A 27,115-nucleotide genomic window follows, 5' to 3' on the forward strand; every position below is an offset into this window, starting at 1 on the left:
TGTCCCTGTTGAGGGAGCGTTTGGTTCGCGCTGTCTCCGACAGACAGTGAAGGCACCTCCGTGGCCCCGCCCACCGCTGCTCAGGCGCAGACGCGGCCGCTGACGGCGCGCGGCTCGCTCCACCGCCGGCTTCAGCGCCTCCTCGTCCTCACCTGGGCAGGTAAAAGAGCGTGAGTTTGTTACTGTTTGTCTTTTAGATGTAACGCTTTCCATTGATTTCCGTTGATTCGAGCCCGTCGCTCGACGTGGTGTCTGAAAGTATGTAGGAAACGTTTGACTCAAACGAATGTAAATGGCGATAACTCCACAGGCTTGGCTCATGTCACATGAATGTACTGATGTCGTGTCAGTGATGCTGCTGATGTTGTTGTTGTTTCTCCACTGGAGTCGCCTGTGTGGCTGGGTCAGTCCCGGGGTCGCGCGCACTCGGTGAGCGGCGGCGGCGGCAGCAGCAGCTGATCTGACTCCTCAGCTGAGCAGGGCAGGGGAGGTCAGACCGCGGGATTACCGCTCTAATCCACTCTTCTTTGGAAGGCTGAAGAACACTGAGACTGAAGACGGCTTTACCCACCCATCGGGCTAATTTGGGCGTCTTCTTGCGTAACCACAAAACAGGATAAATCCCCTTATTACATGGAAGGTTCAGCCTCTTGCTCATGGATTTCCACGTGTTTCTTTTGGACCAGCAACTGCGCCCACGCGCTTGCTTGACAGAAATGTGACAAGACTCGTGAGAGTGAGCAAAGTTCTTTGCTTGTGTTGTTTGACCGGGTTGGTTTCACGTCCTGCTTCCATGTGTTGTTGTGAAGAAGAACTGCTCCTGAGCCTCTGTCAGATCTCTAACTGTTGAACTCAGGAAGAGCAGGGCGAGTAGCGCCACACTCATCAAATGATGACATGACATGCAAGTCAAATGTTCCTGCTGCTCTTGGACTTCTTTTCTCCTCATGCATTTCTTCTGTGTGCAGAGCCAGCCGGGCCAGAATGGGCCGGAAAGAGATGACCTGCAACTGGAAGAAGAGCACGGGGAACATCAAGAATGTTTTTGACTTCATGGCAAAGATGGGCTCGTAAGTACAACCCCACGGCTGCTGAGAGGAAGGTGATATTGGTGTCACGGCCCGCGTGAGCCACACACGTGTGAAGATCATCGGCTCTTCTGCTCCTTCCCGACCACGGATGTTTATTCTAGGGCTGGGATTCTGTTAAAAATGAATCTAGTTAACTAGAACATTTGTGATGAATTCATCTCACTGAATCACAGTTGAATGGTATCAGAATATTTGCCACATTTTCCAACATGAATGAATGTGGTACATGACTGAATCCAATGATGGAGCCACACAGACATTTAAACAGCAGAATATTGTTGATTCTGCATCAGTCTGACAACAGCACAATAAATCACCATGGTGGCTCTATTCAAGTCTTTATATCACCTGAGTTCAACTGAAGCTCTTTTAGTGTCTGGAGAATATTTGTGTCAGAATCTCAAGTCCATCCAGAGTGGTGGAAACCCTGGACATTGTGGAGTGAAAAACCTCCCTGAACCAAAGCCAACAGATGCTTTAGTTTGCTTTGGTTCAGGGAGGATTCCTCCATGTTTGTTGTTGTTGTTCTCATCCTAGCTGTGACGTGGTCACGGCTGACCACGAGTGTCAGGAGCCATCTTGACTGGGGGCTGCGGTGGCGTGAGGGAAGAGCTTGGTTCTGTCTCAACTCCTGGCTATCAAACTGTTACAAAACAGTTCCAGTGCACCCAGTAGTTACGAGCAGATCATTTCAAGCCTGAGGTGAGCTGGTGGCCTGGGTGGCGTCTCCTCCTCAGGCCAGTCAGATATGGGAGTCATTCGTGACATGAGCGCAGCCCGAGTCAGATGACGTGGCGTGACAGCTGGCACAGTGTTCGGTTGTTCACTTACAGCTCATGGAGAACTTGAGGTTGATTCACACTTCAACCCCCCCCCCTATCGTGATTCGACCCAGCTAGGGAAGCGCCGCTGTGGCAGTTCTGGCCCAAACCGTCCTGTAGTTTTTGTGAAGCTGCTGCAAGATGCCAGGCATGAGCTGCACAGCGGCTTACACGCACGCAGACGGCTCCACGTGCGTCATGGGAAGAGAAAGTGGTCGTTTGAGAAAACTTGTGTCTTTGACTTCCTCATGTCCCGTCTCAAGCAGTTGCAGTCTGTGTGAGTGAGCGTCGCCATGCTTCTTCTGTCAACTGGTTTAACTGGCAGGTTTCATTGACTGTGTTCGGAGAACGGCGCATATGTCGACTGTAGGTACAGGTTGTACAGGTCGCTTTCACACCGCAGACTCTGTCTCCAGACGAAGCTCTTTGGGCTCAGATGATGTGAACACAAGTGAGTCAGGTTCTGGCCGTGGACCTGATCCCGGCTGGAGACCTGCACCTCATCTCAGGAAACTCTCAGTGGGGGTTGAGTTTCTGGCCTCAGGTGACTCGGCGCTAGATGCTGGAAACTAGGTGTCCAGCGCGACTCCACAGCAACATGATGGATGGCGGGCAGTGAAGGGTCTGATGGCTGTCTGGGCGCACGACATGCTTCAGACTCCCAGAACACTGAGGTGAGCAGCTTCAGCTGCAGGAGACTGGTGCTGGGGAACAGGAGCGCAGAGGTCCGGGACTGGAGGTGTGTGCGGGGGTTTGATAGCTCAGGTGTTTTCTCCTTTATTAGGCTGATCAACACCTGATGTCACTGACAGACAGAGTTGCTTCAGTGAATCACGCTGCGCTCTACAGTCACTGTTCTCACTGCTGTGATCTGCAGCTGTCACTGCATGAGGAGCACAGTGAGGAGGAAAGACGCTATTCACCACTTCATTTTATAAAATAGTTGTCCTGGTGGTCAGACCAGTGTCACTTTGTTTGGGGTCAGCAAGTCTGTGTCATCATGGCTGCAGATGTTTGAAACATCAGACACGACAGACCTCCCCTGACACTTAAACCAAAGCAGGACTTGGGTTGTTGGTTGTTGGTTGGCTCGTCGGTAACACGCGGCAATGACTGGATCAGCTCCCTGGTTTGTTCTCGACTGCTGTCATCTGGCATCTTCAGTGTCGCCACATGACCCTGCTCAGAGATAATCCTTCCTCCTGCTGTGTTTTGTCAATGAAGGTTCCTGGATAATCCTGCTGCTGCAAAGTCTTGAAGACTGTGTTTGCTTCAATGTGTCTGTCAGAAAGTGGCGATGTTAGATGCTCTGCTTTTCTCTTCATCAAACCAATATATTCCATTCAGAGAAACTCTTACCCTCAGTTTTACTACACACTCTCCAAAGCTTTTCTGAAGGAGATAAACCGCAGCTGTGTCTACAGGTGGAGCAGTGCTGGATGTTCAGGTGTCCACTGTTCCACGATGAGTCACCCTGAGAGAACCACTTTGTTTGTGGCTCGGGACAGGTGATATGGACCGAAAAAAAGTTAAGATAAGTCAAGATAACGATAATGGTCAGGATGAACCCACGTTCCTTCTGCTCCATGTGTCGGACACTACAGTCTCTCTGTTGGATGATGGAACTCAGGAGTGGAGTTGGTCTCCAGCATCAATAGAAGAGTGAAGTCTGCAGTGCAGAGATGAGCAACTCAATGTTTCAGGTCTCTGGTAGAAGCCGCTGGTGTCTGACAGGCTGCTCTGCCAGCTTTATTTAGGGCTTCAATGGAGCCGTCTGTCTGTCTGTCTGTCTGCTGTGTCTCATGTCTCTGAACAGTTGAACTATGGAGCAGTCTGGACACAGTTCCTAGATGCTGCTGGAGAAACAACCATCAGGTGAAGAAATGACCATGGAGTCAGAGTCTATTCTCCAGGTCATGATCCAAACTGTCAGTCCTTTGTCTTGTGTGGTGAAAAATCTTGTCACAGTTCTCTCTCTCTCCTAAAATGCTTGTTTTCCATGGCCTTATTGAAGAGTTCACTCAGACTTTGAGGCTTTAGAATTTGTTGATGGTCCCTAACTGATGGCGGCTCCTAGCATTAGCGCTGCCTGTGAGAGTGTGTCCTCCATCAGTGAAGCCTCATGGGGACGCGGAAGAGGACGCCGCCGCCAATACGTCCAATATCCAAGTGTTGTCACCTTGGCAGCAGGAGAGCTGCATGTGTTGATGTGAACCAAGGCAGAGGAGCGCGTCAGAGAACCTGTGAGGACCACTCCATCTCATCAAAGAAACAGGGATCCAGAGACTCTGAGTCCACCAGTGTCATGATCAAAGGTTCCCTGGATTCAACATCACTTTCAAACGACCATGGTGAAGCACAGTCCACCACACTCTCCACAACTGTCACACGCCGCGGAGCTGGAGAGCGAATTGTCTCCGTGTACCATAAGGTCGCACCCGTCCTAGTTGCGGCTGTGACTGCTGGACTCACATATACACTGGTGAACTCAGTAGCACTGAGGCTTCAACAGTGCAATATAAAATTCAGTCAAACCCAGCTGGCTCCTGAATGATGGACAGGCTTCTGACTGATGCATGGAGATGGAGCGAGAGGCAGCTGGAGTTCCCCTGAACTGCAGGCAAAAGCTGGCGAGGGGTGTGGCTCAGGCAGGAGCTGGAGAACGTGGCAGCAGGAGCTGGACGTGGATGAGTCATGTACGCGTGAGTCATGTGCGCGTGAGTGAGTGAGGCCAGGTCCTGGACTGTGACGTCAGCAGAGCCAGTGGAACATCCTAGCACCACTTCCTGATAGGCTTTACAGGCTTACGTGCACATCCATGTGCATGTGTGTGTGTGTGTGGGCTTGTTAATGCTACTTTGTGTAGACCACTTCTTGACAAAACACCATCTTTCTGAGGACCGTATGACCTCATGGCGCTGACCTCAATTAAAAATGGAGTCCGCCTCTGTGTCGATAACTAAATGTGACCTGTGTCATATCTATTTTTAGCGGCTCGTTCTCGGAGGTCTACATGGTGAGAGAGAAGAAGAGCGGGAAACTTTATGCCCTGAAATGTCTGAAGAAGAAGCACCTGGTGAAGAGCAACCTGGAGAACGAGATCAACGTCCTCCGCCGGTACATGTGTGGAGTCAGGAGAGGCAGAGAGGCGGCCAGGCTTCCCTGACCTCCATGTCTTCTCTTCCCAGGATCCAGCACGAGAACGTGGTGGGCCTGGAGGACTTCTACGAGAGTCAGACGCACTACTACCTGCTCATGCAGCTGTGAGTGTCTGGCGCCTCCCCTCCTCGCTGGCTACACACTCAGCCGTCTCTCTCCCTCCCTCCCTCTCTCTCTCTCCCTCCCTCTCCCTCTCCCTCTCCCTCTCTCTCTCTCTCCCTCTCTCTCTCTCTCCCTCCCTCTCTCTCCCTCTCTCTCTCTCTCTCTCTCTCTCTCTCTCTCTCTCTCTCTCTCTCTCTCTCTCTCTCTCTCTCTCTCTCTCTCTCTGTCTCTCTCTCTCTCTCTCTCTCTCTCTCTCTCTCTCTCTCGCGTGCGTGCGTGCGTGCGTGCGTGTGTTCAGGGTGTCTGGAGGAGAGCTGTTTGATCGGATCCTCTCCCAGGGAGTTTTCACTGAGAAGGATGCCAGTGTGGTCATCAAGCAGGTGCTCCAGGCTGTTAGCTACCTCCACCAGAACGGCATCGTGCACAGGGACCTGAAGGTAGCACAACACACACCTCCACACAACACACCTCCACACACAACACAGGCCTCCACACACAACACACACCTCCACACAACACACCTCCACACACAACACAGGCCTCCACACACAACACACACAACACACGCCTCCACACACAACACACACAACACACGCCTCCACACACAACACACGCCTCCACACACAACACACGCCTCCACACACAACACACGCCTCCACACGCAACACACACAACACACGCCTCCACACGCAACACGCCTCCACACACAACACACGCCTCCACACACAACACACGCCTCCACACACAACACACACAACACACGCCTCCACACACAACACACGCCTCCACACACAACACACACAACACACGCCTCCACACACAACACACGCCTCCACACACAACACACACAACACACGCCTCCACACACAACACACACAACACACGCCTCCACACACAACACAGGCCTCCACACACAACACAGGCCTCCACACACAACACACGCCTCCACACACAACACACACAACACACGCCTCCACACACAACACACACAACACACGCCTCCACACACAACACAGGCCTCCACACACAACACAGGCCTCCACACACAACACACGCCTCCACACACAACACACACAACACACGCCTCCACACACAACACACACAACACACGCCTCCACACACAACACAGGCCTCCACACACAACACAGGCCTCCACACACAACACACGCCTCCACACACAACACACACAACACACGCCTCCACACACAACACACACAACACACGCCTCCACACACAACACACGCCTCCACACACAACACACGCCTCCACACACAACACACACAACACACGCCTCCACACACAACACACGCCTCCACACACAACACACACAACACACGCCTCCACACACAACACAGGCCTCCACACACAACACAGGCCTCCACACACAACACAGGCCTCCACACACAACACAGGCCTCCACACACAACACAGGCCTCCACACACAACACAGGCCTCCACACACAACACACGCCTCCACACACAACACACACAACACAGGCCTCCACACACAACACACGCCTCCACACACAACACACACAACACACGCCTCCACACACAACACACGCCTCCACACAACACAGGCCTCCACACAACACACACCTCCACACAACACAGGCCTCCACACACAACACACGCCTCCACACACAACACACTGCCACACACCTTTACACGAGACTCCAACACTCCACACACCAATGGCTGACGTTGCAGTGCATGCTGGGAATGGCCTCTCCCTGGACAGTGATGCCGGCACATTACTCCAGGAGTGATTCATCTGTTGCTGGAGTTTGTCTGAGAAGGTTCCTCTGAAGAGCCTCTGCAGTGTTGGAGTCTGTATGACTCTCCCGCTAGGGGGCGTCATGGATCCCACCAATGACCTTGAGTACTCTTAGTCCCGTTTGTCAGTGGTCAGATTAGATTGTTTTGGAGGGGTGGATGGAGGTCCATTCCTCCGCGGCTCAGGAGAGGCTGGGCTGGCCTTCCAGCACCACCAGGCCGCCGGCCTCAGCGCTGCCTCGTGTGGAGGGCAGGCGTCATGACAGCCACTTGCTCTCCCCGCAGCCAGAGAACCTGCTGTATTACAACACGGATGTCAACGCCAAGATCATGGTCAGTGACTTTGGCTTGTCCAAGGCGCCGGAGCACGGCGTGATGTCCACGGCCTGCGGCACGCCAGGGTATGTGGGTGAGTGGCAGCCGGCCCCCGCGGTCCTCCTGGCACCGGGCTCCATGGAGCCGGAGCCTTCCTCCGCTCACGCTCTCTGCTTCCTGCTGCAGCGCCAGAGGTTCTGTCCCGCCAGCCTTACAGCAAAGCAGTGGACTGCTGGTCCATCGGCGTCATCACTTACATCCTGTGAGTACAAGCCGCTGGTGCCTGACGCCAGTCACATGCAAACCCAGGTGTGGAACCGTTCCTCACCACACTCATCCAACACTGACCTGAGAGCCACAGTTTGGGTTCAACCAGCCCGCCCTGACCCTGACCCTGACCCCGCCCCCTCCCGACACACCAGGTCAAAGACTGACAACTAACAACTGGCTTGTGTGGGGGGCGGGGAGGTGGGGCGCCAAATATTCCTCCCATGAGAAAGCAGTTAGTTTAGTGAAGGAGCGTTTCCTCCTGTCAGCAGCGTCACACACCCCATCAATAGCAGCTTCCATGCCGCCAGATGACGGCGGTAAACTAATATGCAACCAAAATACGGTTGTGAAAGGTTGGAGAATCTGTGACTTTGGATCACATTCGGTGAAATTACCGGGCGGAAACACAATCAAATGTAAAGCAGTGAGATGACACCAGGAGTTGGGCCTCATACAGGCACTGGTGATACATTTAGGGCGTCCTGCTGAGGACACAGGGCGTCCTGCTGAGGACACAGGGCGTCCTGCAGAGGACACGGGGCACACAGGTCCTTGTGAGACGGCGAGGAAACAACAGCCTCGTACAGACCTGGCCAAAGTGCGGCCCGGGGGCTGAATGCGTCCCTTTGAGCGTATTTAGGTGGCCCTCCTGGTGTCGGAGTAAAACTTAAAACTGACATTGTTGTCTTATGCATTGTTTTTTGTTCATTATGATGCGACTGAAACACAACGTTCTGCTTTTGGATCATTTGTCAGAATAGTTTGTCTTCTCCGTTGGCTATTTAAACTCCCCAGAATTGAAAGTCGATTTTGAAACGTATGAGACACATCGAGAGTCTTCAAATGGAATGTGGTTGAAATGAAACAAAGGTTTTCTGTGCATTTTTAAAGTGTCATTTCATAATCACACGCATGCCGTCATCACTTGATTTTTATTTTCAGTTTCTCTGACCCTCCTCTCTTTGGCTTTGACGCTCACCACATCTAACCTTGAACAGCCCCCCTCTTTCATTGGCGCAGCACTAACACTGAGCTGTGTTGCAGGCTGAGCGGCTACCCTCCGTTTTATGAAGAGGATGAGACGCACCTCTATTCCAAGATCATGAGAGCAGAGTACAGCTTTCACTCACCCTTCTGGGACCACATCTCCGACTCAGGTACCAGACACGTACGGCACTCACACATGAGCGCGCCGCCCAGCAGGGGGCGCACGTAAACAAGGATGGCCGAGCGCCAGACCCCTCTCTCTCACTCCACATCCCTCACCACCCTGTGGAACACTTCAGCAGCTACTGTTGGCGTGAGCCGCTCACACACACCTGTACCTCTCAGACTCCGCCCCCATCCCCACCGCTGTCAGGCTCCGCCCTCGTGAGGAGCTCCGGAACAAAACAACCAGCGCTCACTACACGTCATCATAAACAAGATGGACTTATTGTCGCGTCAGTTTTTAGCATTTTGAGCATCTACATTTGTTCATTTATTAAACAAATAAAGCAAATTTGGCGCATATCATTGCAGCCTGGAGCTCAAAACTGACACTGTTTTTTTACAAGGTAATTTGCAAAGCTCCTTATTTCCTGTCCTGTTGCTCCAGAACCATCAATGGTCGCAGCTTTCACCAATTAATGGCAGAATCAGACACGTTTGGCTGCAACCATCCATAAAACTGTGTGTGAAATCCTGGAGGCACTTGTTGGTGACAATATGAATCATAAATGATTATGATCTGCACGTAAATAAGAAGAGAGGTGGGGGACGAGTCCACTCACGCAGGATTATGGTGTCCACAGCCAAAGACTTCATCAAGAACATGATGGAGAAAGACCCCAGCAAGAGGCTGAGCTCGGAGGAGGCCCTCCAACATCCATGGTAGGTTTCCATGGTGACGCGCTTCCGTCGTCTGTGACTGTGACTCAGGTTTGTCTCATGGAAGGATCGCGGGCGACACGGCCAGAGACCTGGACATCTACGCCTCAGTCTGTGAGCAGATGCAGAGGAGCTTCGCCAAGTGCAAGTGGAAGGTGTGTGTGTGTGTGTGTGTGTGTGTGTGTGCGTGTGCGCGTGTGCGCGTGCGTGCGCTGCAGTGGAGCCCACACTTTCCTCCGTCCTCCTCCAGCGAGCCTTCCATGCCAGCTCAGCCGTCTCCCACATGAAGAAGCTCTCGCACCGAGAAGCAGCGCCGCTCTCCCTGCCCTCCATCATCGTTCAGAGCCGCCCGGACGGCGGACAACACCCGGGACTGGACCCAAACGGGAACCCTTTCCATGGCGGCGCTGCTGCAGCAATCAGGAGCTGCCGCAGCCACGGACACGCGCTCACCATGAGTGAAGCTGGAGACGTCTCTCCGTACCGCTGCGAGAGCGACTCAGTCTGGTAAGAAACGTGGAGCCGGCGTCAGAACGCGTGTGTGGCGCTCTCTCGGGGAGCCTCTGCTGCTGGTCTCTTCCTCGCGAATAGACCCGGAACATCCTGTGCATCACCTAGGACAGTTGGGGAAGGGAACCCCAGGCAGAACAGAGTAGTCGACCAGGTCACTGTCGCTTGTGATGGCTGAATGAGGCATCAGAAATACTGCCTCACTGAACAAAAAAAAGTTTTTCCCAATGTTTTCAACTGTTCTAAATGTGTGTGTGTGTGACAGCCTGGAGTCTGTGTGTCATGGGAAGAACCAGCCGCTTCAGTCAGGCGTCTGCTCGCTCATGTGAGGCGGAGACCAGCCGGAGACAGACACACAGGTGAGCCTCCTCAGGTGACCCCCCCGCAGCATCAGTGAGCCTCCTCAGCATCAGTGACCCCCCCTCACATCAGTGAGCCTCCTCACATCAGTGAGCCTCCTCAGGTGACCCCCCCCTCACATCAGTGAGCCTCCTCAGGTGACCCCCCTCACATCAGTGAGCCTCCTCAGGTGACCCCCCTCACATCAGTGAACCCCCCTCACATCAGTGACCCCCCCGTCACATCAGTGAGCCTCCTCACATCAGTGACCCCCCTCACATCAGTGAGCCTCCTCAGGTGACCCCCCCCACACATCAGTGAGCCTCCTCACATCAGTGACCCCCCTCACATCAGTGACCCCCCCTCACATCAGTGACCCCCCTCACATCAGTGACCCCCCTCACATCAGTGAGCCTCCTCACATCAGTGACCCCCCTCACATCAGTGAGCCTCCTCACATCAGTGACCCCCCTCACATCAGTGAGCCTCCTCACATCAGTGACCCCCCTCACATCAGTGACCCCCCCTCACATCAGTGACCCCCCTCACATCAGTGAGCCTCCTCACATCAGTGACCCCCCTCACATCAGTGACCCCCCTCACATCAGTGACCCCCCCTCACATCAGTGACCCCCCCTCACATCAGTGACCCCCCTCACATCAGTGAGCCCCCCCTCAGCATCAGCAGCCACACGGCTGACCTTCACCCATCTCTGCTCCAGGTGCTTCCTCTGTCCCACTGGCTCCTCCCACTGTGGTCTGCAGAGTCTCGTCTCACCGTATCCATAAATGCCAATATCCTGCTGGGTGTGGACAACAGCTGCATCCACGTCGGCGCCTGCTCGCCTCATCCATCTCAGCGCGTCCGTCCGAGGCTGTTCCCACACACAGGTGCACGGATGCTCGGAGCGTAGAGGCGAGACACATGCGGCAACATCCGTCTTTATTTTGTATCATATCATCAATAAATATTCAGAAGTCAAGAGGTCTCCTCGTGTGAAGGGTGGAAGCTGGCACTTGTGCTCAGGCAGAGAAGCTAAAGCTAACAACAATGCAAAGACCTGGGAAATAAATAGGGCTCTAATACGGCAGTGACGCCACACGGCAGCACGCGCTCATCTGGAGCAGGTGCTCAGGTCCTCAGCCTTCTTCCTCAGTGTGGCCAGCAGGTCTTGGAGCTTCTCTTCGAGTCCGTCCAGCTGCGCTGCCTTCTGCACCACCTCGTCCTGCAGCTGCCGGATGGAGTCTGCTTTGCCTGGAGATCCACGAGTTACAAGTCAGCCAAGTCACAGCTCAACGGCACAAGACTCCCACATGTTGCAGCAGTGGTTTTTAACCACAGGCCCGGGGCCCAGGGTGGGGCCGCGAGCGCCCCCTAGAGGGCCCTGAGAGGCTCAGTTCGAACCCATGAGCCACGTGTGGTGGCAGCAGTGAGTCAGTGAACTGACTTGACAGCTGCACATCTGTGACAGTCACCAACTATGGAGAAGTTCTTGGAAAGAAACAATGATGAAGACAGTGATGGCGCCCCCTACAGGAAACACTGTTCACCTGTTGGAGCAGTTTTGAAACGGTGAGACTTTGATTGACACTTGACTTATGTCTTCTTTGGAGTTTAAATCAAATATATTGTTTTTATTTTACAATATTTAGACATGGTTATCTTTATTTTATTCAGAATTGCATTCTGTTTTTCCAATTTTCTCCACAGTTTGCATCAAGTGTATTCTTTTTCCTTTTTTTCCTTGAGTAAATGTGCCTCCAGGGTGCAGAGCCCCGGGATTAAAAGAAGCTGTTCTCAGCAGCAGAGTGACCCAGGAAGGCGGAGACTCAGGGAACATTCCTGGCTCTTCCTCTCTGTCTCCAGCTCCACGGCGGCGTCCTGTCTCTGAGCCACACATCACCCTGCAGCACCTGCACTGGCCCTCAGGAACCCTGTTGGTGGACTTCAGCACCACCCACGACTGCCTGGGACCCTCAACAGGGCCTGGCCCTTCACTGACCATGTGACCCTGATCCTGTCCTCCAGAGCTCCTCCTTCATTCCCACCTCACCCTGCTGTCACAGACCAACCCAGTCACCAGGCCCCACCTGCTCCGTCCTGCCTGCACTCTCCTCTCCACCTCCCATGAGAGCTGTCCACCGTTCCTTTCAAACCCCATCCAGATGTTTCTCAACCTTGAAAACACACGGACCCGCCGTACCTTTGAGAGCGTCGGCCATGGTGTCCGTGGTGTTGGTCAGATCCACAGCGTCCTGTCGCAGCTTGGCCAGTCGGTCCTCCGGTGTTCCTCCATCTGGCGTCGTTCCTTTGTCGGTCAAGTCTTTCAGCTCCCTCACTTTGTCTTCCAACACCTTCATGTCCTGAGCATGCATCGTAGACAGTTTAGTGTGGTGCGTTTAGTTGTTCAGAGCCACCTTTTAAAGCCCAGAGCAGACGTTGACAGTCCATGAGCATCAATACAGTTTGGAAGTCAGACAGGTCAGGTTAGCCGTTAGCTCTGTTAGCTCTGCGCCGCAGACAGTCTTTGGCCTGGTGGCGGCTCCCTCCCTCCCTCCCTCCCTCCATGGTTCTGTGGTGAAGGTGTGTGGTCCAGTTAGAGGCGCATCAGCTTTAGAAACAGCTGGAAGTTGTTGAAGCACGTGAGCGGCTTCTTGGCTGTGAGTGTGTGGGAAGAGGAGCGCGGCGCACCACAGCAGCGCTGCTTTGACTGAGGGAGGGATCAGCATCAGCATCAACACACACTACAGTAGAGTGGAGAGAAAGAATGGCAGCCAGTCCATGGGATCGTCTCCTCACCTTGGTTGCTCCTCAACACCTTCTCACTGTCATGACTGTCATGGCGTCATATCGCCGCCTCTGTCTCCGGACACATGAGGTGACGCTGGATCTGTTGTGTCCCGCGCCACACCTGACACTCTCTCACCCCAGTTTCCAGCCTCACCTGGTCGGCAGCGGTGGCCATGTCCTTGGCTAATTGAGCATCGTCCTGCGCGTCCTGGAGCAGCTGGTCTCCATTCTGCAGCCTGTCCTCCAGCTCCTCCACCTGGGGCTGCAGCGGCGTCAGCACAGTGCTCGCGTCATCCAGAGCCTTCTCTGCTGGACTCAGCTGCGCCTCGGCCTGGGTGGAGGAGCCACACGTGAAGGTCAACACCAGCTCTGAAGTGAGCGAAAGATCTGCGGCGTCACCTCAGTCAGAGTCTTCTTCAGCCCATCCATCTGGTCCATGCTGTCCTGCAGCTTCTCCTCCAGGTCAGACAACACGTTCTCGGTGTTGTCGAACTCCCTCACCAGTTTGGTCACATTATTGTTCACGGCCGTGTCCCTGGGAAAATCCACCACAGACTCAACTGCACATTCAGCCACACCACCACAGACTGAGCCTGTTGTTGTGACCCGGCTGACTCTGGTGTACAGAGGGATGCACTCCAATTCTGCTTTGTGGGTGACTATACGGAAACACTGGCCGCGGCTCCTATAAAGGATCTATCTATACGTATATATGGCACACCTGGCCTCCTCCGCCTCCTGCAGTAGTTTGCGGGCGGCTTCCAGCTGAGGTGTAGCTTTGTTCAGCACCTCCGAACTGTCGGGCAACTTTGCCGCCAGATTCTTCAGCTCCGCCACTTTCCTGTTCAAAGCATCCATGCTGAGGGGCAGTTTGACCTTGAGGATTTTGTCGCTGATGTCCTGGATCTGGGTCAGGTTGGGAGCTGGACCTGTTGCAGACAGAGGTGAAGCTCCGGCACGTCTCCTCACAGGAAGCCAACACACCTGACAGCAGGTCTTTCAGCTGCTTCAGGACGTCGCCGGTGTCTTTCAGCTCGCCATCCAGCTCTTCTCTGGTCTGCTTCACCTTGTCGGACAGCTTCTCTGCAGTTTGCCTCACCTGGTTCGTTTTTTCCTGAGCATCTTGGAACTGAGGACAGAAGAGAGCAGGGTCTGTGAAGTGCTGCCGTCGCTGCGGGGCACTGTGGGTGGGGACCTTCTCCGCTGCCTCGGTGATCTTGCTGCTGAGCTTGTCCAGTCGATCCGTCACCTCCCGGACGTCGGCGTCGGCCCTTTTACTGAGAGGCAGCGCCCCCTGGCACTTGCCCGCCTCACAGAGTGGCGCGCCCTCTGGAGGACACAAGTCTGTGTCGGGACAGGAGAGCGGCGTGCAGGGCCCCGCGCCGGTGCTGCCGCACACCTGGAGGCAGACGCCCATCCCACAGCTGTTGAGACGGCCAGTGTGCGGTCACTTGTCCGAGTCACCCACCTGCTTGGCGGCGGCGGTGAGGTCGGGCTGGTTGGCCATGCTGGTGCTGAGCTTGCTCAGCTCACGAGTATTGGCCGGCTGGACTTGTTTCTGTCGATCCACCGCATCCTCCCTGAGAGCCTCAGACTGGCGCACCGTGTCTTTCGTGTCCTCCACCTTGGCAGCTGATGCTTTGGACTCATCGTAGGCTTTTCTGATGGCTGCCAGCAGAGCTGCGTGGAGAACATCATCAGTGCAAGTCTGCTCCTGGAGGGGCGGACACCACACCCCAGTGCCATGTGAGTGAAGGACTGAGCCTTGGCTTCCACGGCGAGTCGCTTTTCTCCACCTCAGCCTGTCTGCTCGCAGCTGTCCTCCTCCATCACATCCATCAACCTGGAGCCTTCTGCCTGGTGCAGACCTTCCCTGTCTCTCCTCTCCATATGTCCCTGCCTCAGCCTCGCTTTGTCTCCAATGAAAAACAAACGTCCCTGAGTCTGGAGGTGTCTCCTGAGCTCAGACTGAGACGTGTGTCGGTGAGTTTACAGCGAGCGCACACACTGCTCTGTCTGTGGACGAGGGATGAGCGAGTCGACCGGTGTCATGATCAAAGGTTCCCTGGATTCAAAATCACTTTTTCCAACTATGCGGGCACCTGTCACTGAGCAGCCGACCTTCACACGCGTGTCTCACCGTCACTGTTGGGGTCCACAGTGTTTGTGTGACCGTCCTTCTTGTTGTTGTACAGCAAGGTCAGTCCGTCCAGCAGAGCCTGCAGTCTGTCCAGCTCTGCTGTCAGCCCCGGAGTCTTCTGGAGGGGGGAGAGGTTCTTGTCTGCCTCGTCTGCCCGGTCTCTGTGGGCGTGGCAGAAGGTCACACAGGAATCAACTGCTGTGAGCAGTGACAACTCCATAACGTCGACAACAACAATCCGTCCACGTCCAAATCTGTGTGTCGATGCGTCGTGTTGCTGCTGGTGTAAACACACACCCGGCCGCAGGATGGCCATCCAGAACTGGTTGTTATTGAGCGTCTGAAGGACGAGCAAAGCCCTCCACACCATGGTGGAGTGGTGGGAGAGAGTTTGGTGTGTGACGCCACAGGGCTAACAGCTAGCTAGCATGTGGGTTAGCACGCCGCTCACTTGCTGTAGATGCAGTCAAGTGTCCTGGGTCTCTCTCCTCCTGAGAACAACCAGAACTGAACTAGTCACTAGCGACACTCAACACATGGTTCCAGATTAGGACTCAAATAAGACCTTTGGATGTGGATCAGATGTTTTATATGGGAGACGCGTGTGTAGAGTGAGGATTTGAACTCCTTCTCAGGGACCAATAAAGAGCTCCGTTCTAAAGCGCCGCAGCTCTCTCTGTGCACTGTTTGATGCTGCTGTGTTAGCTGCAGCCCGAGAGAGAAGCCCACCTCAGTTGGTCCAGCTCTGTCAAAGCCTTGTCGATCTGCTGCGCCACCGCTGGTGGAAATGAGAGGGAGTCCTTCAACTGCTTCAGCGCCTCCTCCAGGTCACGGATCCGGGGTTCAAACTTCCCCAGGTCACCGGGGGAGGTGGTGGGGATCTGCTGAGAGAGCTTCTGCAGGTCGGCGCTGAGGCTCCTGCGCTGACCGTCCAAGTCGAAGTAGCATAAGGGGCAGGACATGCAGTCGGGGAAGGAGTCGCAGTGTCCAGGCCTGCAGGAGTCACAGCGAGTCCCAGCCACCCCCGGGCGACACAAGCAGGCGCCCGTCTGCTTGTTGCACACCTCTGGAAGAGTCCCTTCCTTGTTGCACAGACAGGCTGGTGTGGAGAGACACACGGAGAAGCTCTGTGAGACACACGTCATCGCGCTCTCTGGCCGTGACGCCCGAGCATCTGTCATCACCGAACCTGGACAGACCTGCTCCAGCCGCCATGGTCAGACCTGAGGTGGCACACGCCTGTGCATGTGTTTTACATTGAGCTGACTCGGACAGCAGGTGGCCGTAAGGTCCTGGAGCTCCTGCAGTGGACCATTGTAGGAAAGGTGTGGGCAAATGCTGTGGCCCCTACAGTGCCAGGCCTGCGCCCGAGCTTTGCTCCCACTGAGCATGGACACCACCTCGGTCACAGCTACTGGCTGCACAGGCGGGTGCCGTCATGTCGTGCAGATCCGTGTGTGGAAATGGGACTCACGCTTGCAGCCGATCAGAGGCTCTCCGTACGAGTTGTCCGGACACTCTGTGCACCTTCGGCCGCCAAAGCCCGGCTTGCACTCGCACTGACCCGTCAGCTGTGAAGAACACACAGTGACGGAGAAACATCAACCTGGTGTCACATCAAAGTTGATTCCTGTCAGTGGTGTAAAGAGGGCCGTGTCCTCAGAGCACGTGGCAACAGCATCTTCCCAGCAGGTGAAGTACAACTCTGCTGCACAACTCCTCAAACACTTTTCTTCTTAACACAGTCTCAGATCTTCCTCTGTGAGCCCAAATGGCTTCAGCAGCACTTTATCTTCACTGGGGATGGGCGAGCTAGCACCATAAACGTTGTCACTTCAGCGACAATGATGAGGATGAACCCACGTTCCTCTCCTCCATGTGTCGGACGCTACAGTCTCTCTGTTGGATGATGGAACTCAGGAGTGGAGTTGGTCTCCAGCATCAATAGAAGAGTGAAGTCTGCAGTGCAGAGATGAGCAACTCAATGTTTCAGGTCTCTGGTAGAAGCCGCTGGTGTCTGACAGGCTGCTCTGCCAGCTTTATTTAGGGCTTCAATGGAGCCGTCTGTCTGTCTGTCTGTCTGCTGTGTCTCGTGTCTCTGAACAGTTGAACTATGGAGCAGTCTGGACACAGTTCCTAGATGCTGCTGGAGAAACCATCAGGTGAAGAAATGATCATGGAGTCTCCAGACTCATGATGAGTCTGACTCATCCTCTTCACACTCAGGTGTTGTGTCTGGCTCCCACTGAGCTTCGTTCCTCTCCACTCCAGCTCGTACTTCCACCTCTCCATCAGCTACAGGTGCCATCAGATGTCATCGGCGAACATCAGAGTCCATGGAGGCTGCTCCCTAACCTGGTCTGTCCATCACAATAGCCAACAGGAATGGGCTGAGAGCAGAGCCCTGCTGGGCTCCTGCTCCTCTCACCTGCCATCACACTGTCCTCATCCACGTCCTGCTCCACTGTCACACACTTCCCTGATGTTCCTCTCACAATACCACGCTTCCTCATAACTGTCTAACCCTAACCCTGGACTTTCAATAGTGGTCGTAAAATAAAACAAAATGCTCCGATCAAACCACAGCTACAGTCGATGTAACTGCATGTGACCACTGTGATTCAAGCTTCAGGACTCGTGTAATTCTCCCTCAGTCAGAATCCGCTTCCTTCTGCAGCCTCTCGTGAGACGACATGTCACCGGTCCTGAACGGCTCCGCCGGAGCCTCATCAGTGACCCCTGACCTGGTTCCCACTCTGAGTCGGACTGCGGCAGCAGGTCTGAGACCTTTGTGTTTGGTCCTACCATGTTGCAGGAGTCACCAAGGGAGCGGGAGGCGTCGCAGCGGCAGGGCTCGCAGCCGCCCGACTGGAAAGCTCTCCAGTAGCCGTTGGCGCACACGTCGCAGGTCAGGCCGTGGAAGTGGGGCTGGCAGCGGCACTGTCCGGTGGCGGGGTCGCACACGTCCGACAGGGAGCCCGAGGAGGAGCACTGGCACTCTGGAAGAGGAAGACCGGAGCTCAGCTCTCAGTGCCTCCTGGGCACTGATGCCTTGGCTCCTGCCACCTACTGGAGCATCCCAGCGGATTGGACGGGCTCAGGCTGTGGAAGCCTTTCTTGCAGCGGTCACAGCGAGCGCCTTCCACGTTGAGCTTGCACTGGCATGTTCCGGTGTCGTCGTCGCACCGACCGCCATTCACCGAGCCGTCGGCGTTGCAGAAGCAGCCTGAGGAGGACAGAGGGAGCAGCTCAGTCCAGAGGAGCCCGGTCCCCAAGACTGGAGTGGAAGCACAGATTTGACTGGCAGAGATGAAGCACCACCAAATACACGTGAAGAGAGAAAGAACCGTTGTTGTTATGAAGCAAGTTCAGGCAGAGAAGCCGAGGATTTGTCTGGAAACTCCAGTCACATCATGCAAAAGAGAAGTGATCCCATCCAAACAGTGATTTCAAGTCAGTCCACACATCAATGAAGCATGAGCTATTTTGCCGCCTCTTTCTGGACACACGGGAAACAAACAGCCTGGCAACAGAACAAGCCAGTGTCAGTAGCTGCAGTGTTTCACCAGTGAACAGGGAGTTTCTACAGGTCTACAGTAACACTCTGGGCTGGGACAGATCATCCCACCCCAGTGGCACCTCCACACTGTACCGTGCCACGATCTTCCTCACCCGGGAAGTTTCTCACGTCGGAGCTCAGCGGTGCAGAAGCAAGATGGAGTAAAGAGGAAGATGTGGACTGGAGCCGCGGCCTGGAGAGCCTGGGCTCACTCACGTATGCAGGCGTCGGGCCGGTCCATTTGGCTGCGGGGGTTGGGCTGGTATCCCGGCGCGCACTGGTCACACCGGGCCCCGGTGGTGTGGTGCATGCACTCGTCGCACACGCCTCCACTGACCCGGCCGCTGGCCTCGTACAGCTGGGCGTCGAAGTGGCAGCGCTGGGCGTGGTTGTTGCACTGGCAGCCTGCGGACACGCCAGACTCAGTCCGGGCTCCGGAGCGCGGCTCGGCGCCGAGACTCACGCTGGCAGACGTGCGGCTCGTTTTCCTCGGCGGCTCTCCACGGCTTGTCCTGGTAGAGGTCGGCGCAGCGCTCACAGTTTGGGCCGGCGGTGTTGTGCTGGCAGTCGCACCTGTGACTCGCCTGCGCAGACAGACAGGTGGCTCCGTCAGCGCCATCTCCCCACACACTGACACTGATGGACGGACGGAGAGACACTGACCTCAGCACCCAGCACCAGGTTCCCGGGATAGAGTCCGTCTCTGTCGGGGCAGTCGGCCTTCAGGCCAGAGTGAGAGCAGTCAGGGGTTGAGTCGGGACAGGAGGGCGAGCACTGAAGGCAGACCCCTCACCTGCAGGCTGTCGGTCAGAGGCGCGGCGCCGGCCTGTGGCAGGCAGCGGTTGGCATGTCCGTGGCACATGCAGCTGCCCATCACCCTCATGTCCCTCAGGGCATAGAAGCGGCTGAGCGCTCGGCCGGGCGGGCGGGGCACGTCTCCCAGCTGGGTCAGCCTCACCCTCAGGCCCGTGAGGCCGCTCACCTCTGCGCAGCCACAACACTGGGTCACCACGCTGGACGCCACGCCGCTGCCATGATGTGACGGACGCAAAGCTCACCTCCGATCTTCCGACTGTTGGGCAGAGCCACGGCAGAATAGACCTGGAGGGGACTGAACTGGACCTGGAGCAGACAAACACCCGCGTGCGTGACTTCCTTCGACACTAACAGGAAACTGTGAGGTCAGAACTGATGTCACAGTCCAGGACTTGCTTGTGTGCTCAGGAGGAAGAGGGACCCAGCCTCACATGCACGTTTGTATTAAAACAAAACCCCAGTGAAAGCAAGAGAAGAAGAAGCGCTCACTGTCTGATCCTGGTACGGGCTGGCGCCCATAGGTGGCAGCGTTTGGCAGTAGGTCTGCTCCAGGGTCCGCGGCTGCACAGTTGGGACGCCGGGGAAGTTCTCCTGACAGTCTGTGGACAGGTAGAGGGCAGGCTCCCAGGTCTGGCCCTTGTCCAGGGTTCTCTCTATCACCAGGGAGCTGGGCCGCGGCCCCTGGGTGGAACCACACACAGCAACACTGAACCACTCTTCACAACCTGCTGAGTCATCGCAGAGAGTTCACTTTTACACACGCACAGTTTCCTCACGTCACTGTCGTTTTTATTTTGAAAGGCGCGACAGGAAGTGGCCTCTTGGCACTGACTTCCCGTGACTAAAGGCTTCATCCTCCGCTGTAGCTCCAACAGAAGTCCAGTAGGAGTGAGAGCATGGATCATGATGGGGGGAGACAGGAGTGTCTTTCTTGGCTTCTCTCTCGCCCTTCCCCAGTTTCGTTCAGCTCTCTCTCTGGCTGAATTTGTGCTTCGCTCAGATCTGGACCAGCCACTTGTGTCGCGCTTCATTCAGCCGCCGTGGTGGGACTTTAACCAGGTAATTAGGATGAATTCATTACAATAAAAAAGTGTTCAAATTTTTCATTTCATTGAACTGAACAGTGTGTTCTCCAGACAGCAGGGAGCCTTTGTCAGTGCAGGAGCTCCTGCTCCACTGATGCAGCTAGGATGAGAACAACAACAACAAACATGGAGGAATCCTCCCTGAACCAAAGCAAACTAAAGCATCTGTTGGCTTTGCTTCAGGGAGGTTTTTCACTGCAAATGTCTGACGAATTCTTTGCGTGTTGCTGGCGCAGTGTGCGTCACTAACATTCTTGTCTGGTCCTGGGGGGCGTCCAGGACTATGCTACAGAAGCTGTTCTGTGTGCTGGACAGTCATTTGTTCTGCGTTATCTATTCTTGTGGATGTTTTGAAAACAATACACTTCCTCCGTTCCATTCATCTTCTAACTTCACCCTGATTCCTCCCTGCATTCTTCCGTCTGTGGCGATATTCTGATGAGCTTTTACTTGTTGGCATGGTGCCAAACACCAGGCCAACTCTTCAAGATGGTTCAGACCACAGGGATCAAAGCGGTCCTCACAGGGCCGCAGTGGGTGCAGGCTTTTGTTCCGACCAGTCAAGAGGACACCGACTCGCCAGTCAGGTGTCTGAAGACTGTCACGTGTTGACGGTCAGTCTGGTGCTGCTGGTTTCAGCTGAGGCCTGATTGCTTCACCTGCTTGTGCTCTCAGGGCTGGAACAGAAACCTGCAGCCACTGTGGCCCTTTTGCGGGTCAGTTTGACACCCTTGGTTTAGACCTCACCACCACATGAATGATGAGATCAGCCTTAAGAATAGAACAAGCGAACTGTGCTGAATGGACTCAGATCCTGGGAGCAGATCCTTGACCGACGCCGTCTCATACCTTGAAGTTGAGGACCAGGTTGTTCAGCTGGAATAAATTCTGGGGGTCAAACTGCAGCGTGACGGGGCTCAACTCTGCAAGAAGCAACACAACACATTTCAGTTCATGTTTGACAAAGGTATTTTCACACCGTCAGCAGTGAGACAGAGCTTCCTTCCTTCTGTCATCAGGTCCCGTCACATGGGCCTCTGCAGACACGCTTACAGAAACAGCAGCCGGGGCCCGAGGTGTTGCCGTGCCAAGCAGAACTCCGGACACCCAGATGCCACTGCCACCTTCTGAGACATCACGGGCTGCCTGGCCCTCAAGTGGAGGAGGTCCAGCCTCTCTGGAGCAGCTCTGTCAGGGTCAGTCCCGGCAGGAGGGAGGAGCTTTGACTCGGTGTGTGTCAGCGTGTGAGGGTCACATGACTCGCACCTTTCCTTGACTGCCACCATCGATCGGGCTTTGCAGAGGACAGCACCTCTTTGATGGTGTGAGCCAGTGGACCGTCGGGGTTCCGCGAGTCACATGGGCAACACTTCATCCTGATCTGGGGAAACACAATTGGACACGGTGAAAAGGCTTCCATCCACAGACACTCTAGACGTGCGTGCGTGATGTTGGACCTGAGCCCAGACACTTGGCGTCGCACACGCATCACACGAGCGACGGCACTTTGACCAGTGGACTTGAATACAGTAAAGCCCCGGAGGATGGACCCTGCGCTGCGCCGACCGAGTCATCTGGCAGCAGGTACGTGAACAGAGAAACGCTCCAATGACGGAGCTGAAGACACTCGAACTGGCCGTACCATGTGACCGCTTCAGGAAGTGGAGCGAGCAGTTCAACTCCAGATTTAAGAGACACAACGGAGGGTCCCCGTTTGTCAGGTTTTGAGAGCAGCTGTGTGTCGAGGATCAATGACTGTTGTCATGGAACCATGGAGAAGGAGACGGTGTTCCCCCTGAAGGTCAGCAGGGTCAGGTCTGCGCCCGACACCTGCAGCCGTGCTGGCAGGAAGCCACGCCTCACCTCTCCCACTGACATGTCGGTGGACACCTTGAAAAGCCAATATTTCCTCCCCACCACTTCCCAAAAGTAACGGCTCGTTGTCCCAGTGCCATCGTCCCCTGTTTGGTCTGGAAGGTTCCGGTTCACGCCGCCCCTTGTTTGACTCCTGCGCGCTCTTCTGGGCTCTGCAGGAGCAAGCGTCCAGAGGCAGGTAGCACCTGGAGACTCTGCAGACCTCGCTGCCCTGGTGAGTCCGTTCCTGCTGAGCTGAGCACCCAGGACTGGTGTATGTCCGTCTGGTTCTTGGCTTTTGTTCTGTATTGCTCTTCCCTGCTTTGGTGGAGCTTCGCGGCACACAGCTGGAGCTCCTCTACAGACCAGCACCGGGGTTCCTGTCTACCACTCCTTCTCAGGTCAATGGCTTCTCCTCGGCCGCTCGCTCTCCTGTTTTCTGATGCCTTGGTTTTTCCCCTGGAGCCTGAGTCAGTTTCTAATCTTTGTTTGTTTGCGATCTCCACGTGTTTCCTCTGATTCTAGTTTTTATGCCTCCTGAGTTTGTTCTGAGGACCGCGCTTGTGATTTTCTTTTTTCCCTGATCATCGTGTTTTTGTCTTTGGTTGGCTGGCGCCTTCAGTTTGCACTCTTCGCCCCTTTGTTTGATTGTTGTGAATTCTTTGTTCAGATCCAATCCTATCATTTTGCTCCTGTGATCTCTAGCGAGTCTTATTCATGAAGGCATCTGGGCCCCATTATTATATTCCATATATATCACTGCAGTAAGTCACTTCAGAAGTCCACCTGTCAGAGCAGAAGAGTGTGGCGATGGAAGACAGGATGGAACGCAGCTCTGAGACTGGAGCTCTGCTCTCAGAAGCCCAGCTGCTCTCAGAAGCAACAAGGCTCTTACAGCGTCCCGCTCAGATGTAACCACACGATGATGAACGCTACCTGCTCGTATGGGGTGCAGTAGATCTCCGAGCCGCTGAGGCCACACGTGGAGGTGGCGTGCAGCTGGTGGCCTCGGCTCAGCAGGAGGTCAGTGACGGGCGGGTAACACGCGCCCACCGAGCAGTCAGTCTGGGCCCTGGAGACGGCAGCCATCGCTGTTGAGGAGACGGCAGACGGCAGTCAGTCCACACGCAGCCAAACAGGTGGAGACAGGCAGAGACCCGCCGCGCTGATGTGGCGGCATCAAAGGCAAAGAAGAACGTAAACTTTTAAACTAAACTAAACAAAAAATTTTGTCCAATCCCTGCATGAAGTCAACCAACATTTTCCCGCTTTTAAATAAACGGTCCTCGACCTGTTACTGCAGTTAGATTTCTTCTGACAAACACTCTCGACTGGTCAGTACCGGTGTGTGTGCGTGTGTGCGCGCTGCGGGAAATGCAGATCCAGTTCCACCTCATTTGTCCAGAGAACATGAAGACCTTGTCTTCACGCGTCGACGATCTAGCTAACACGAGCAGATCACATGGATGCGCTCACACCACTGACTTTCTAACCTTTTTAAACGCGGCGCTCCTCTGACGTGACACCACAGAACCATGGATCACTGTCTCACTTCCCAACGTCATTGATGCTCATGGACCGCCACAGTTTGCCTCGCTGTGTGAACGTTACCAAACACATTTGCTCCAAAACGTGAAGAGACAAAGAATCGTTGTTTTTATGAAGCTGAGGCAAAGAATGTTCAAGATTAGTCTGGAAATAACCCAAACTCGAATAACAGAGGCGTCTGGACCGAACTAGTCTCAAAAACACATGTGAGATTGTCCTCAAATTGATATTGTTGTTATTTCAAATCAATAAACCATGATGTGTAGTTTTGGCCACGTTGCCCTCTTTCTGGAGACATTTTTAAACAGATACGTTTTCTGCATTTGAGGCGCAATATTGTCGCCAATTAAAAGGGATTTTCTGGAGGACTTTGGACTGCACACAATCGTCCACCAGGCTCCTCTGGTGGTGAGGCGCGGGACCAGGTGAGCTGTGGCTTGAATCAGGCTGGAAAACACTGCTCTAGTCCTCCATTCTCTTTTGACCTGCTCAAGCCGTCCTGAGTTCTTCTTCTCCCCTTCTGCTTGCTTGGCCCGCTGGAGCGTGACCTGACTGACCATCCAGTTGTGACCAGCGGGGAGTGGCTTCAGGTCAAGACTTGGACTAGGCCACAGGTGCAGATGCTTGGGACCATGTCCTGCGGTGGAACCCAACCACACCGCAGCTGAGGGTTCCACACACTCAGTGACATGCGACCAGCTTCTCCTGACATGTGGAGTCTTGGTTTGTGAAGCAACAAGCTCAACTTGGTTTTCAATCATTGTCCCTAAGGTCCTCGTCAGGATGTGTTCTGGCATCTTTCTCACGGCTGGAGTCATGGACGCCGACCGGGGTCAGAGAGTTCCAACCCTTCACAGGTGGATCTTCACCTGATGGTTTCTCATGTTTCTCCAGCAGCATCTAGGAACTGTGTCCAGACTGCTCCATAGTTCAACTGTTCAGAGACATGAGACACAGCAGACAGACAGACAGACGGCTCCATTGAAGCCCTAAATAAAGCTGGCAGAGCAGCCTGTCAGACACCAGCGGCTTCTACCAGAGACCTGAAACATTGAGTTGCTCATCTCTGCACTGCAGACTTCACTCTTCTATTGATGCTGGAGACCAACTCCACTCCTGAGTTCCATCATCCAACAGAGAGACTGTAGCGTCCGACACATGGAGGAGAGGAACGTGGGTTCATCCTGACCGTTCTAACATTCATGCTGATAACCTTTGTGGTCCATGTCGCGCAGGCCTTCACAGACAGACGAGGCGAGCGAGGAGAGTGTGACCCAGCAGCCAGTGGGAAGGTCTCACCCTCAGCCGAGGCTTGTCCCAGCGTCAGGTCGGTTAATCATTGACTGAAGATCGCAGGTCTGCCTCGCTCCACTACTTTCTGTTTCCACAACAAGTGGCTGCGTGAAGCCGATGGCAGAAATGTAAAAACTTTCCCGACAAGTACGGTCTTGACCAAGATGAGAGCTGCCCTTGGAGGGCCTGCGTGTGCCGAAAGAAAGAAGGAGACTCACCAGAGAGCAACAGGAAGAGCCTCATCTGGGATCTGAGGTGTGCGACGAAGCGCAGGCCACACGTGAAGCGCTGGCAGAAGAGGGAGCGCAGCAAGAGAGTCTCACACTCGCTGAAGCTGGAGCTCCTCTGGGATCCGCTCCGCACGGTGTGTGTGTGTTTTCTACTCACCTGCCTGGAGCTGTGATAAACGCTGTGTCAGAGTCCCGCCCAGGACTCCACTCCCTACAGCGCATGAATCACACACGCACCTTCTCGTGCCGCCAGCCTTGTGGGGACATCACCCTTTCCCCAGCCTCTGCCCCTGAACCTGACCATCCCAAACACAACCAAACCAGGTCCACACACACACACACTCAAGTCCCAGCTCGCCTGCGCACAATGAAGATCAGGGCTTCAAAAACGTGAGCAGAGATGACCATCGTCTCAAAGAGTCAATAAATACATTGAGATCATGTCATTCAAAAGAGAGACGAAAAATGGTCTTGTCTTTCATGCTTTATTGAGGAGAGACTTTGATCTGGAGACGGAGCTTTTGAGGTCGCGCTCCTGGCCTGCCAGAGCCCACCTCACTGCTGTCCCGGGGCCTGTCTCTCCTTCACACGTCCGCGGCGGCCTCCGCATCACTGAAGCTCCAGGAGCATGGGTGTCGGATCGGCGCGGAAGAGACGGCTCCACGTGAGGCTTCAGAGAAGTCGGCATCATTGCACCACCAGAGTGGAAGCCTGAAGGCCTGAAAATGACAGTGGAAGCTTCTGACGTTGTGAAATCCAGACGAACAGACGGGGTTTTTTCCTGGACTGAAGCAGGACGCACAGGAGGAGTGGCGTCGACGGGTGTCACCTTCACTCATCCGCTGAGTGGTCCAGGCCTCATCTGGACCAGTGTGACTCACCCCTGACTGAGCTGCCGTGTCAGGGTCCAAGTCTGGTCTCTAATCTCCATCATCACACTGAATGTGCCCATCAGACGTGTCAGTGTTGTCATTCCTTCACCGGCACTCTCACTGCTGTGGCACCTTTAGCTCACTGAAGTGGGTCAGAGCTCATTACTACTTACTTATGATTTACAAAGCTGGAAATCCCTGAAAGCCTTGCCCTTCCAAAGAGCTGGGGAAAGGTCTGTCCGCCTGCCTGAGCTCGCCTGACGGTGAGAGCGCAGCAACAATGCTGCATTCCTCCTGCGCTTCCGCTGGTGGGAAACAGAAGCAAACAGTTCACTTGACGTGTTTACATGTTGGGTCATGAGAGGTCTGCAACTCCGCTCCTCACCGATTCACAAGCAAACAGCCATGAATTGCAGCGGCGGCTGTGGCGGTCCAAGTAGAGGTCGGAGAGACTCTCTCTGACTCAAGCTTCTTCTGATGAGCCGACACCACACACACACCCTCTTGTCTGTGAGCCTGTGAGTTGAGCACATCACTCACTCCAGGCGACAAAATAAGGAGCCGCAGGGCTGGAAAACAAAGACGGGAGCTGGCTGAGCAGGGTGCGGCTCACCGCACCTTTCCCTGGTGAAGAGTCACGGCTGCACCCGGGGGAGGGGGCAGGTAGTGAGGCCT

The 27,115-nt window shown here is 54.7% G+C and overlaps 2 protein-coding genes across 5 annotated transcripts; one reads left to right on the forward strand and one right to left on the reverse strand.

The window, feature by feature from the left end:
- Positions 1–6: 6 nt before the first annotated feature.
- On the forward strand, positions 7–18,917 carry LOC128761139 (calcium/calmodulin-dependent protein kinase type 1D-like). 4 transcript variants are annotated; one of them, XM_053869097.1, is made up of 13 exons: positions 7–160; positions 969–1,070; positions 4,904–5,029; positions 5,101–5,175; positions 5,472–5,610; positions 7,235–7,358; positions 7,451–7,526; positions 8,579–8,691; positions 9,328–9,406; positions 9,471–9,558; positions 9,654–9,910; positions 10,179–10,272; positions 10,975–18,916. In XM_053869097.1, exons 2-12 carry the CDS (start codon positions 985–987, stop codon positions 10,240–10,242), a joined length of 1,227 nt encoding a protein of 408 aa, XP_053725072.1. In that variant the 5' UTR covers positions 7–160; positions 969–984; the 3' UTR covers positions 10,243–10,272; positions 10,975–18,916. The 4 variants fall into 4 exon arrangements, with proteins under 4 accessions (XP_053725072.1, XP_053725074.1, XP_053725075.1 ...); XM_053869099.1 differs by having other exon boundaries at positions 104–170; XM_053869100.1 differs by lacking the exon at positions 7–160 and adding an exon at positions 281–736 and having other exon boundaries at positions 10,975–18,917.
- On the reverse strand, positions 11,161–25,820 carry lamb3 (laminin subunit beta 3). Its single transcript, XM_053869087.1, has 23 exons — positions 25,557–25,820; positions 23,434–23,588; positions 21,910–22,024; positions 21,493–21,566; positions 20,048–20,239; positions 19,801–19,864; positions 19,536–19,726; positions 19,406–19,462; positions 19,206–19,326; positions 18,959–19,147; positions 18,254–18,409; positions 17,989–18,182; positions 16,658–16,754; positions 15,913–16,282; positions 15,184–15,344; positions 14,512–14,723; positions 14,239–14,442; positions 14,028–14,172; positions 13,765–13,972; positions 13,443–13,578; positions 13,198–13,374; positions 12,457–12,616; positions 11,161–11,507 (listed from the first exon to the last, which is right to left on the reverse strand). The coding sequence occupies exons 1-23, from the start codon at positions 25,579–25,581 to the stop codon at positions 11,368–11,370; spliced, it is 3,543 nt and encodes a 1,180-aa protein (XP_053725062.1). The 5' UTR covers positions 25,582–25,820; the 3' UTR covers positions 11,161–11,367.
- Positions 25,821–27,115: the final 1,295 nt, after the last annotated feature.

The sequence above is a fragment of the Synchiropus splendidus genome, chromosome 6 (assembly GCF_027744825.2).
Source record: "Synchiropus splendidus isolate RoL2022-P1 chromosome 6, RoL_Sspl_1.0, whole genome shotgun sequence".
In the NCBI taxonomy this organism is placed as follows: Eukaryota; Metazoa; Chordata; class Actinopteri; order Syngnathiformes; family Callionymidae; genus Synchiropus; species Synchiropus splendidus.

What these genes read in the sequence shown, in the direction of transcription:
- LOC128761139 (XM_053869097.1), top strand. Translation starts at nt 985, where the DNA reads ATGGGCCGGAAAGAGATGACCTGCAACTGGAAGAAGAGCACGGGGAAC. An exon ending in TTCATGGCAAAGATGGGCTC is followed by an intron (nt 1,071 to 4,903) that starts GTAAGTACAACC and finishes ATCTATTTTTAG; the next exon opens with CGGCTCGTTCTCGGAGGTCT. An exon ending in TCGTGCACAGGGACCTGAAG is followed by an intron (nt 5,611 to 7,234) that starts GTAGCACAACAC and finishes CTCTCCCCGCAG; the next exon opens with CCAGAGAACCTGCTGTATTA.
- lamb3 (XM_053869087.1), bottom strand. Translation starts at nt 25,581, where the DNA reads ATGAGGCTCTTCCTGTTGCTCTCTG. An exon ending in CGAGCCGCACGTCTGCCAGC is followed by an intron (nt 19,148 to 19,205) that starts GTGAGTCTCGGC and finishes GCGTGTCCGCAG; the next exon opens with GCTGCCAGTGCAACAACCAC. An exon ending in TGAAGAAGACTCTGACTGAG is followed by an intron (nt 13,375 to 13,442) that starts GTGACGCCGCAG and finishes TCCTCCACCCAG; the next exon opens with GCCGAGGCGCAGCTGAGTCC.